A 12,864-nucleotide genomic window follows, 5' to 3' on the forward strand; every position below is an offset into this window, starting at 1 on the left:
ATGAAAATGTAGCACAGCAACGACTCGATTGTCGACGATATCATAATAAATGACGATTGTGATGATAGTATAGGGTATAGGGATGAACAAACGGTTGCTGAAACGAAGTAACAATCCACACATTATTGACTATTCGCATACGTGTGATGAATCTCCCTGGAAAATGGCGTCACTTTTGTACGAAAAATTACGTCATCTTCCAGAATTGAAAATAGGAACATCGGGGTTTCGCCACTGTTTCCATCTGAAAGAAATCGTAATTTGTTTAATTCATGTATTACTGTCATCTCGTCAGGCCATGGTGACAGCGTCAAAGAGATGACCAACCTCAAGAGGCTAGTCATACCTTTTTGCATGAAAGTGTCTAGCAAATTGTAAGCGAAATGAAGTTCGCGTTCAATCACTAGACATCGGAGAAATATTAAGTTGGTGCACATGAGGCGAGACAAAAGGAACATGTGAATGACAGCTTGCTTCTATGGTAGAGAATGCGAGAGAATTTCATACGAAATTGGTTAAATTCTCTCCCATAGGTGTAAGCTGTCATTCACATGTTTCTTCTATCTTGTCGCATGTGTACCAACTTAACATTTCTCTGCTAGACATGTATCCATCGAGTATAAATACCGAGGAATTACCCAATGGAATGAGACTTTCTAATGGTTCAAATCGGCTAGTCTATATCGATAGAGCAACGACACACATTAGATAAGTGATGTGGTGTCACATTGTAAAATTTATGTTCAAACGAATGAAGTAAAAGATTTGTATCAAAGACTAGGCGACATTTCGTGATATGCTTGCCACTATTAATAGAAAAATATTTCGACACAAAAATGCAACCCAGACCTACGAAAAAAAAGTTAGTTTGAATCTCAGCCAGAGAAATGTTAAGTTGGTACACATGCGGTGAGATAGGTGTCAGCTGTCATTCACATGTTCGTTCTATCTCTCCGCATGTGTACCAACTTAACATTACTCTTGCCAACAAGATTCAACTGATTGTGTTTTCTTTGATCAATTTTATCGTTGTGGTGGTCTACGCTTTCAAGTGCTCAAGTTCTCTGAACTGAAGCAACTATTTGTAGAAGTTCGCTTATATAAAGCGCGTGTATTAAACAATTCATAGAGTGGGAACAATTTCATGTTTATCTTTATCAAATGAGTTGACAGTTCTTTACCTTGAATATAAAAATACTTGAGCACCATCCATCATCCCCAGCCATCCACCAATTTACTTTCAACAATTCATTATCCATCTTTCAATTGCATTCAAACGTTCTACACCAGAAAATGGATTTACTTCTATACCTTTCCATTTCATAAACTATGTCCGCAAGGACCTCCTGTTGAGTGGTCTCCATCAACCCCTCTTTTCTTACATTCCAACATGGGTTATATATCAAACAAATACCGCCCTAAGAAATGTATTTCTAATGTTTATCATTCGTCTTAATGCATTGTCTTCGAGATAGAATATCGTCTTGGTTCGTAAAATAATTTTATGTGAGACGATGATGTTGTAGAACACCTTTTGTTTTATGGTTTTGAGACGGATCATATTTATTTTGTAGTCCGGTTCGGTGTGGTGAAATGTTGATGTTTGAGGCGGATGATTTTTAGGGACAGCTGGAAGGAGAGAATGATAAGCCTACAGATCCAGTTTGTGAAAATTGGCATTGCAACTATAAATGTTCGATTGAACACTGGCAGTACAGGTATAAAGACAGTTATCGAATCTATTACTTCCACCGACTTTGATATGTGTAAGACAACGTAAGCCATAGCTCCAGCTTTTTATATATTGTCGTCCTCGTTAACAGATGATGCAGCCGTCTGAGAAAGGTTATAGTGAAAGGTGAATTTCACAGGACGATACACAAAAGTACACACACAGAATTTAGAAAACCGACATAATTTCTGTTTGTGTGTTCTACTTGAGTTTCTGATTTCTCCATAAAAAAATACAAGCAAAATTCACAAAAAACCAATAAACCACGAAACAGAAAATGTGTCGGTTTTCACAATTCCGCGAGTGTATGTTAAAATTGACAAAGTGAAAGATTTTATTGCTTGCCCCATGCGAAAGTTATCCATTACATGGCAGTTTGCCTCCTCCGAAAATAGTCCATTACATGAAGGAATATTTTCGGTTCATTTTACAATTCCTTTGTGAATCACCAATTTTCGCATGAGACCATTCATTAATTCGGAAACAACGCTCTCATACTCACTCGTGAGCTTTTGGGAAACATTTTTCGGTCACTGTCTTTCGACAAATGCGGAGACTGTATATCTGAGCCGAGGACAACAATTTCCGAAGTTTGTTGCTCAAAAGTCGCATGAGTCATTTTGCTTCCATTACAAAACTCTCCACTCATCTAATGAATTACTTTCGCAACATCAGAATGTAATTTACAATTTTGTCTCAACCGCTAGTATAAACTGAAGTAGCAGATTTACAACATCGCGTATCACCATGTAACGTTTAAATCTGTTACTTCGTTTGTTCAAAGAAAATCTATTACTTCATTCGTTTCACTATGTAAGACCACTTAAGTTGGATCTCATCTGTTATTTTCGGCATTGCTTTCGATAAACGAGTTTTTGAAAAGTTAACAAAAATCGTATTTAACAATCAACAAGATAAGCAACAGCTTCTAATTGTAATGATGAGTAGGGTATCTGGACTATGTGTATTCTACACTTGAAAATGCTATGCATAGCTACGACTATTTCAGCTATGAATATGTTTTAGACGAATTAAATACAAATCTCTAAGTTGAAATGTTTATGTTGGGCTCGTACGTTCAGTTAAGGCAGCATAAGTTTCATCACGTTTTCCTTCAAATGCTGTTTGGAAAATACCGCCCTACTGTAATAGATTGTTGTGGAATTCTATTACATTTTTAGTACATTTCTTCATAAAGTTACTACCAGAGAAATGTTAAGTTGATACACATGCGGCGAGAGAGAAAGAAAAAGATGATTAACAGCTGGCACTGTCAATACCAGGATTTTTTACCTGTCGTCTTCAGAAAGACGCACAGGGGTTTAGGGGGTCTAGAGGGTCTTAAATGTCAGAGAATCGTTTTAGTTGTCATTGCTATTCCCATCCTGGGTACGAGCAGCTGGGGATAGGTGCAGCCTGACAATCCATTCATTCGCTTCAATTTCTTCTGGGAACACACATAACTGAAATGCCTAGCGAAGTTAAAACTAAAACTAAAACGGAATGAGAATCCAGCAGACTCTAACAGAGTATCGTTACTCTTCCCTTTCCCACACAAGTCACCTTAAGTGAAGAGAGAATTGCCGTTTCGACCTCCGAATGTGATGGTGGTCACAGGACAGTGTAGGACTGCCCATCGTCAGTTGCTTCCATCACATTCACGAGTGGTTTGAAGTTTACTGAAGAACTGATATTTTTCAATGGAAAAGGAAAGACATGACGAGGTGTTGCTGCGAAGAGCCCCAGACGCACGAGATTCACTCGTAGAGAAAGTCTACGTAAAAACTGTAAATTACGTATTGGATGCTGCGAAAGTGATTCATTATATAAGCAAACGATTTTGTGATAAAAGTAAATTCACAAGTGAGTTTCTTGAGCAACAAGAACACACGAGTGAATCTGCGAGTATCAGAAAATTGTTTCCGAATTAATGAATTATGCGAGGGACGGAAAATCCTCAGAGGATTATCCTTTTGAAAATCCTTTGTCAACGAAATTTGCCAATATCGGCGTCTCGTAGCAGCATCCAATGGATTCTCTGGTTTATTGCAAACAAAGGACGTAAACAAATTTACGTAAAATGAACCGAAAATATTGTTCGTGTAATGGCTCATTTTCCCAAGCGGCACTCTACTATGTAATGATCATCTTTCGCATGGGGCAGGCAATAAAAGATTTTATTTTTTTAATCAAACAATTATAGGTACAACAATTGTCAGAGACTCATAATCTTCACCTAAACCGATCGTACGGGTATTCATATAGATTGACCATTCCATGCATACTCTATAATTGTTCAGTTTTATTGGGTAGACAGGATTTAACAATCATACCCAGAGTGTTACACAAGTAAATTCTTCTCATCCAGTTGCTGAAATGTCTTCAACATTTCCAACATTTTATTTTCCCCACAGCAAAGTTAAAACTTTTTGATGGATATGCAATCAAAAACTCGTGAAACTCGACGTTCTTCTTTTACAAGACGAAGAAAAAAAACCCTCAGAAATATTAAAATGAATGAATTAATGTCTCATTCTTCACAAAATTCATATCTCTTCGCAAATAAAATTCGGTGGCAGCACCATGTAGCGCCACACCATTTTCGACATTTATTATACTAAATGCATACACTCAACGCAAAAATCGTCTTAATAAGCATTTCGAATAAGGTTTCTCTTAACTCTACCCCCCATCCCCGATCGTCTTTCATCAAATGAAAATAAACTTTTTTTATGAAAGTTATATCGTGGAGGTATCTGTTGTCTATGTAGACTATACAGTTCTTGTTGACACTTCTATTGCTAGATTTGCGGTGCTTTTTGTATGAATTGTTTAATTCACATTTTAATGTTCGTTAGCTGAAAAGAACACCCAGAGAACAGTGATATCGTCTTTTGATTTTATTTTCTGTTAGCAGATATTTGATTAGATTGACTAACTGTTTTCGAAGAGAGTGCAGAATGCGAAGAGGGAATGAGGAATGTCAAAAATGATTTAATCAAAATTGAAACCCAATTTGGGTGGGTCGGGTCCATTGACTGAAAATTATTTCAAAAGATTTTGAACTTTTTGAATTAATTATATTTTATTGTGAAGGTGAAGGGACATCTGAGGGTCCATTTGCTCTATTCGTCCCACAAACATAAGAGTAGCGATTCTCTTAACATTTATTCGACTACATTTTCTGAATGAGGTTACTAATGCTTAGAACTGAAACCTGGGGAAGATTGAAGTTCAGACATACGATTCTGAGTACGAAAACTGACAATGTGTTTTCTCTGATTGTAAAAAACTCGTGTGAATTACGGCCCTCGCTTCGCTCCGCATACTTGTTATGAAGTTATCGTGTTATCAGGAAGGAAAAACTTGTTTCGGCAAATACTTTCAGGTTGTACGAATTCATAGATTTTGTAAGGTCGATTGACAAATAGCTGAACTTTGCCGCGGGTCTACCACACCATCATCATCTCACGAGTTTCAGTAAATTCCATTCTAGAACTTGCCTCCAACTCGTGTTGTAAACCTTTACTTTTTCTATATTACACAACAAGGTAACTAGGTAACCATCTCACTACTCCAGTATTATCCGTGTACGAAGTAAAAGTCAGGAATGTCATTCTTCGTCAATTAAAACCAAAATTTTGAAAATCGGTTGCTCGTGTTATCGAGGTATCAAGAGTTGCGGACGTTCCCTGTATTTATACGTTTTTACCAATCGTAGAATATTTTCAAAAAATCATAGTTAACTCAGCATTTCAAGTGATTTTTTAACATAAGACCGTGACTTTCGCTGTGCAGTTTAATTTCTCACCTCGTTTCTCACGTACATTGAATGAGTTAAAAACCCCTTAAAGGGTAAAGGTTACGCAAGTCCCTTATCTCACTTACAAAATTGCTGTTATCGCTGAGGATGACGCATGGTGTGCCGTATGCAAAAGCTTTATCAACAAAAAATTTGAGGAGAAAAAATTTTCAAAAAGAAAGCGTCACAAGTGGCAGATAATAGACTACGCCAAAATGATTTTTTTTCTCAATTTTTTTACATAAAGCAGCTAAAAATTGAAAATAAAGATACCCGTGTCTCGCCTTTTGACGAAAAAACTTGAAACCGAAAAGATTTTTCACTTTATAAATTCCTGAAATATGTGATTTGCGCCATTTTCCACCCAAATTCCACATAAGGTCTTAAGTTTGCCACTTTGCAATTACAGTAGTATGAGTAGTATTGTTCATTCAGTTCATCCAGTTTTGACTGATTCACTGAATTTTGTTTTGATGAAATGTCAAATCGGGACAGTAAATTTTAAATCTCAAACAAGTTTGTGTCGAAAATTTGTAGTATTTCGCGAAAAACAAAGTGATTCAGTTTAAATTTCGCACAGAAAATAGTTCCGAGTGTGCTCATGCTAGTGTCTTAAACAGAATTTAGTACAAATTCTCCGAAATAATTTTAAAGACAAATTAATTTGGTCAAACGTTGTGGGTGTTGTGAAAATCTCATTTTTAAAAGTAATTTGGTGTGAATTGTGCCATTCAGTGTTCAATTCCTTAATTTTATGTGCCTAGAAATTGCCTGCAATACGTTTCGTGCTGATTCAGTCGGTAAAATGTGAAGAAAACCTACAAAAATATGTTGCCATTCAGGTAAACAAAATTCTTGACATGTCTGTTGTGAAGATAGTCGTAAGTGACACCACAAAACTGAAATTTTTTTGTCCGTTAATTTAAAAAATGATTTTTTTGGCGGAAATGCTTTTATTTGAATGTGTGCATGATTCCGGTAAAATAAAATAGTGATAAAGTCACCACTATTGATGACCTTTAAAATGGCATCATTGGTTAAATATGATTGGCATAGTCTATTCAATTTTCTTCCTTTTAAAATCTTTCAGTACATTTTTGGTCCATTTTCTTAACAGTTTCATCAACATCTGCAACTTGTGACGCATGTTTCTTTTTGTTAAATTTTCTTTCACAAATTTTTTGAGTCAATTTTTTGTTGATAAAACTTTTGCGTAAACACAATCCGATATCAGCGATATCAGATATTTTGTAAGTAAGACAAAGGACTTGCGTCACATTCACCCGTTAAGGGTTTTTTGACTGATATTACCACTTTTGTAAGTATGTCGTTTCGACAACATCAAAAAACCTTTTGGAAGTTAAAAAGGCCTAGAGAAATCAGTCTGAAATGTAAAATCTAGAAACCAATCTTGGAACACCCTCTCATGTCGAAAATTTAGAAACCAACCTTGGAAGCCCTGACTTAATTGAAAGTAACCCAAATCCATCAAAAAATCCGATGGAAGTTGGAAGTGCCACAGGAATGATCTGTCATCCCAAAATTTAGGAACTAACCTTGGAGCACCTCAGTCCTGTCGAAAATAACTCAAATCCATCAAAAAATCCCATGGAAGTTAGAAAGTGCCAGAGGAATCATCTGTCATTCCAAAATTTAGGAACCAACCTAGTGGAAGTTAATACTTAATGATCCCCACAAATTCCAACAAGAAACACATCCCAAACAACACACACATATACATACAAATTGGCTTTTATATGGCATTGGATGGAGACTTTGGGGAGCTCCAGCTCCCAAGAAATGGATTTTTTCCAACTTTTGAAAATTAAATTAATATTTTTGGGCCATTATTAGCCCATAACCAAAATTCCAGGAAAATCTACAGAAACGTTTAGGAGTTGCTGGATCCACTTTTCCATACGAACTAACTAACTAAGCAACACTAACTAACCAACTAACGTAGGCGATTTCATTTATTTGAAAAATCAAAATTTTGATAGCTCGTATGGATTCCTAGATTCCAAATATCTAAGTTTGGGGGTTGGTGCAGTTAAGGGGGGAAGTGAAAAAGTTGCTGTAATTATGCTCCGCCGTCCTCAAATTAAAAAAAAAAAACATTTTTGTTAGTGGACTTGCGTCACGCCCGCTTACTAACGTGAGTACATGATGTCATCTGTCATTAAATGACCGATGACATATTCACCAGATGTCTCCAGTCAACGCACTTCAAGCATGAGTGGTACTGTACTGAAACCTGAACTGAAACGGGACAGTGTATCAAACAAATAGCACTGTAAACAAATCTGGAAACACATGTTTCATACAAAATAGTACTCTTGTTACTTGAAGCACTTTTGCTTGAAGTGCGTTGATCGAGTCTATTACTTCTTTTTGATCTAACACCTTTCAATATATTTGATGCGAAATCTTTCACTTCATTCATTTTAACATGTATTTTGCTATATCATTAGCCAAGAGCTTGTCGTTTATTTTTGTCGTCTTTCTCGACTTATATGTTTTGATGTTTCATAAAGGATATTGACGAATTAAAAACCGTTTGTAATGTCCTGTCCCAATAAAATTAATTAAACAACTGCAACAGACGAACGTGTCCTCCTATATATTCCCCCCGAACAACAAGAATTAAGATTCGAAAATCTTTTTAATAAACTTCTTGTTCGCATAGACACAACAGAGATTTGCATTCCACGTTAAACGTTTAAGAAGGCACCTCCCTGATGGAGAAAAATGCGCTATAAAATAGCGAAACGTTGGATTTTATTTGTCTTTTCTGCAAGTCGTCGACAAGTATCTTTATGCATACTGTGCGAATACGTCGAAAGGATGAGGAAAAACTTTTTTGTTGGCTTGTTTGTAAAGAAAGAGTTGCGGAGGAATGAGTGAAGAGAAATAAAATATTTATGGAAATGTAGGAGGATCAAAACGAGAAAAGTTTCTGCTTAAGTAATTGTTTGCTCATTTTGTTGATTTATTGCTAATTATTGCCGCATTTCCTTGCCTTATCCCTTGCCATACATATAGCAGACTAAAGTCAATGTTTTTCTATCCATTTCAGGATTGAAACCAAAATGACTGAAGAAATGACTCCACAAACACCTCCACAATCTTCACAACATAATCCCGCCAAGCCACGAATCAATCTACAAGAACTGAGAAATTCAGACCTAGTCAGTCGCTACTTGGCAGCCACACCACCATATCTCTACTCCGCTCCAGTCGGTCCACACAATTTCTTCTTCAGTGAAATGCTACGATCGCTCGTTCAGGCCCGAAACAACACCGAGCAAAGCGTGCGCAATCAACAGAATCAACTATCGGCCGTCGCAACTGGACGTCGTCCCCGAAAGCGAGCCTGGAGCAATCAACGACCGATGTACGAACCGTCACGCGACCAAAATGAAATGGAAAAGACGACAACCGAGAAACCGTTAGAGCTGACCAACAAAACGGTTTTTCCGTTAGCCAAATACCAGAAGTGCGAGAGTCCCAAAATCCTTACTCCGGAAAACTCAATTCGAAATTCCAGCAAAATCGATGAGCCAGACGTAAAGCACGTCCCATCCGCTGAATATCCATCGAACATGACTGGTACACCGAATCGTGTGAGCAATCCCGAAACTGTTCCATCTGAATTAGTACTTCCTCCACCGCCACCGATGTGGTATCCCCCATTATATCCACCGTACGGCATCGATCCGCTGCATTTTTTCATTGATCTCCGTGTCTCGGGTCACATCTACGATCGCAAAAAGGAGAACATTTCGCCAACCAATCCGATAGTCGATAACAACAACGTCCTCCCATCCGTCGATGGTGAAACGATCAAACATCGGCACGGATCGGCATTCAGTGTACCGAAACCACGGCGCGACAAAAGTCCGTTGGCGTTGAATTTATCGTCCGCATCACCGAAAAAGTCCGAATTCAATCATACGTTCGAGCATGGCGGTGGCAGTGAGTCAGTGAAGAACACGAACTATGTGCTGCAGAATTTGCCCCGAATCTATACGCATTTGGCCGGGCACGGTGGTGGCGAGGAGCGGAATTCGTTGAATTCCGAAGAAACCGACTGTAAATCGGATTGCGATGTGCAGGACGTTGATGGGCGTGATGATCGTTCCGATGAAAATTATGATGAAATGGACGATGTGGTCATTGTGGATAATAAGAGTAACAAAAATGAAAGTTACTAATTTCGATTGGGAGCGCAACGTTAACTGCATTGAAGAAGTTAATTTTACTATTATTCGGCGACCCCGCATTGACTTTTAAATGTTCCACTCAATACAGATAGGTGCTAACAGATGACGTTGCCCGGCGAGGTGGAAGCAACGCCATCTGTTATCAACTCTCTGACTCAATAACAATAGTTTTAATATTAAATCATTGATGTATAGACGTTGAATTAATAAAAATAACCAAAGCATTGACATGCCTGTGTAGCTTGAGTTATATTGCGTACAAAAACGGCTGCTAACAAGTATCCACTTAGACGACATAATTAAGTCACGAGATCTGGCAACTATTTGATAATTTAAGGGTGCAAAGTCTGTATTGGTACATTGAATCAGTCAAAAAATACCTTTAAAGGGTAAATGTGACACAAGTCCTTTATCTTACTAACAAAATAACTAATATCGTTAAGGGTATCGCATTGTGCGCAAAAGTTTTATCAACAAAAAATTGACGCAAAAATTTTGTGAAAGAAAATTTTACAAAAAGAAATTTGCGTCACAAGTGGCAGATGATTCGGGTCTCCTCCATTTAAATTCTTTCAGCACAATTTTTAACCATTTTCCTAACAATAGGTTTCTCAACATCTGCCACTTGTGACGCAAATTTCTTTTTGTAAAATTTTCTTTCACAAATTTTTTGCGTCATTTTTTTGTTTATAAAACGTGTGTATACAAACCCTCTGCGATATCACCACTTTTGTAAGTATGTCGTTTCGACAACATCAAAAAACCTTATGGAAGTTAAAAAATCTAGAGAAATCATTCTGCGAATCCCAAGAACCAACCTTGGAACACCTCACTCATGTCGAAAATAACCCAAATCCATCAAAAAAACCGATGGAAGTTAGGAAGTGCCAGAGGAATCATCAGTCATCCCAAAATTTAGGAGCCAACCTTGGAACACCTCACTCATGTCGAAAATAACCCAAATCCATCAAAAAATCCGACGGAAGTTAGGTAGTGCCAGAGGAATCATCTGTCATCCCAAAATTTAGGAACCAGCGTTGGAACATCTCACTCATGTCAAAAATAACCCAAATCCATCAAAAAAACCGATGGAAGTTAGGAAGTGCCAGAGGAATCATCTGTCATCCCAAAATTTAGGAACCAACCTTGGAACACCTCACTCATGTCGAAAATAACTCGAATCCATCGAAAAATCCGATGGAAGTTAGGTAGTGCCAGAGGAATCATCTGTCATCCCGAAATTTAGGAACCAGCATTGGAACGCCTCACTTATCTCGAAAATAACCCAAATCCATCGAAAAATCTGATGGAAGTAAGGAAGTGCCAGAGGAATCATCTCAAATGTTAGGAACCAGCCTAGTGGAAGTGTATACTTAATGTCATTAAGTTAATGATCCTAGGAATTTCCAACAAGAAACACATCCCAAAACAACACACACCTTTGACTACATTATCATCCATATATCATGCTCCAAAATATACACGCACACATACAAATTGGCTTTTATATGTCATTTGTATGGAGACTTTGGAGAGCTGCAGCTCTCAAAATAGGGATTTTTTCCAACTTTTGAAAATTCCATTCTTATTTTAGGGTCATTATTAGCCCATAACCGAAATTTCAGGAAAATCTATAGTTTTCATTGACAGATGCAGGCCCGGACTGGCTCAAAAAAGCCCTTCGGGGAAAAATTTAAAGGCCCTTATTTTCGGGCGACTCTTTCCAATTAGGCCCTCGATTCGTATTACTGATTACAATTGTGTCACTTACACAGTATACGTGAATCACACAGTGCCTCTACATCACACGGACAATTGCGACATTTGCCTAGGTCAGGTAAATATTCGCTAGTGGAACATAAAAATGTTACAACTACGAAAAATTTATTAAGAAAATTTCGCTCACTTCGCTCGCTAGTGAAAGCATTATTGAGAATTTTTTTCAGAATTTTCCGAGTTTTTCATAATTTTTTCGGAATTATCCAATAATTAAAATTCCCAATAAGGCCCTGTTATATGACCGTTAGAAAATTCACATTTTTTGTAAATTTTCTGGGAATTTTATCTAAAGCCGCTAGAAAATTCCCATTTTTGGTACATTTTCTGAAAACTTTATCTAAAGCCGCTAGAAAATTCCCACTTTTTGCACATTTTCTGGGAATTTTATCTAAAGCCGCTAGAAAATTCCCATTTTTGGTACATTTTCTGGGAACTTTATCTAAAACCGCTAGAAAATTCCCATTTTTTGCACATTTTCTAGGAATTTCATCTAAAGCCGCTAGAAAATTCCCATTTTTGGTACATTTTCTGGGAACTTTATCTAAAGCCGCTAAAAAATTCTAATTTTTGGTTCATTTTCTGTAAACTTTATCTAAAGCCGTTAGAAAATTCCCATTTTTTGCACATTTTCTGGGAATTTATTCTATTGCAACGCTTATTATTGAGAATCTTTTTCAGAATATTCTGAATTTTTTCAAAATTTTTGGAATTTTGGAATTAAAATTCTCAGCAATAAGCCCTGAGTGAAAGTATACAAGTGTTGATTAGGAGAGGAAAGAATTTCGGTGTTTTCGGCAATTTGTACAATAAATGAGCCAATGAATCGGCAAGGAGAATGCCGTAAAATAATACGATTATATTCGAACCAAATTTAATGGTAAAAATTTGGTTCGAATACATAAATCGAATAAAACTTTAACTGAAAGTAGGAAATTGAAGAAAATATTGAGAGAATTGACTCAGTACGAAATCGAATAATAAATTGAGAGAAAGGCCTCAGTAGAAAAATTTCGATTGGAAATTAAAGATTTTGACTTTTCGAAGGTATGTTGTGTTGAAATATTTCAACCGGCAAGGTATGAAAGCAGCCAAATCTCACCGAGGAAAGCAAAAAACTGACTTTTCTGAAAATGTACCAAAAGAGACCACTTTCAAAAAAAAAAAAATATTCGAAAGAGCACATTACTCTAGTCTAGAAATGCTATTAAAGTGCTGGATTGGGAACTTCGTCGAGGAGGCATCACTCCTTGAAGAGGTGAAATTTTCGACATTCAGCTTTTATTGCTCTGCGACCAAATGACCGAGAGCAATAATTTGTACATGGTTGT

At 37.0% G+C, this 12,864-nt stretch overlaps 1 protein-coding gene across 1 annotated transcript in view; it reads left to right on the forward strand.

Moving 5' to 3' along the window:
* The window catches only part of LOC119075797, a 28,444-nt gene extending 18,463 nt beyond the window's left edge, over positions 1-9,981 (forward strand). The window contains exon 2 of the mRNA XM_037182364.1: positions 8,611-9,981. Coding sequence (XP_037038259.1) covers positions 8,624-9,748 — 1,125 coding nt within the window. The 5' untranslated portion in view covers positions 8,611-8,623 and the 3' untranslated portion in view covers positions 9,749-9,981. The remainder of the gene's footprint in view (positions 1-8,610) is intronic.
* Positions 9,982-12,864: the final 2,883 nt, after the last annotated feature.

Source organism: Bradysia coprophila, unplaced genomic scaffold (assembly GCF_014529535.1).
Source record: "Bradysia coprophila strain Holo2 unplaced genomic scaffold, BU_Bcop_v1 contig_232, whole genome shotgun sequence".
In the NCBI taxonomy this organism is placed as follows: Eukaryota; Metazoa; Arthropoda; class Insecta; order Diptera; family Sciaridae; genus Bradysia; species Bradysia coprophila.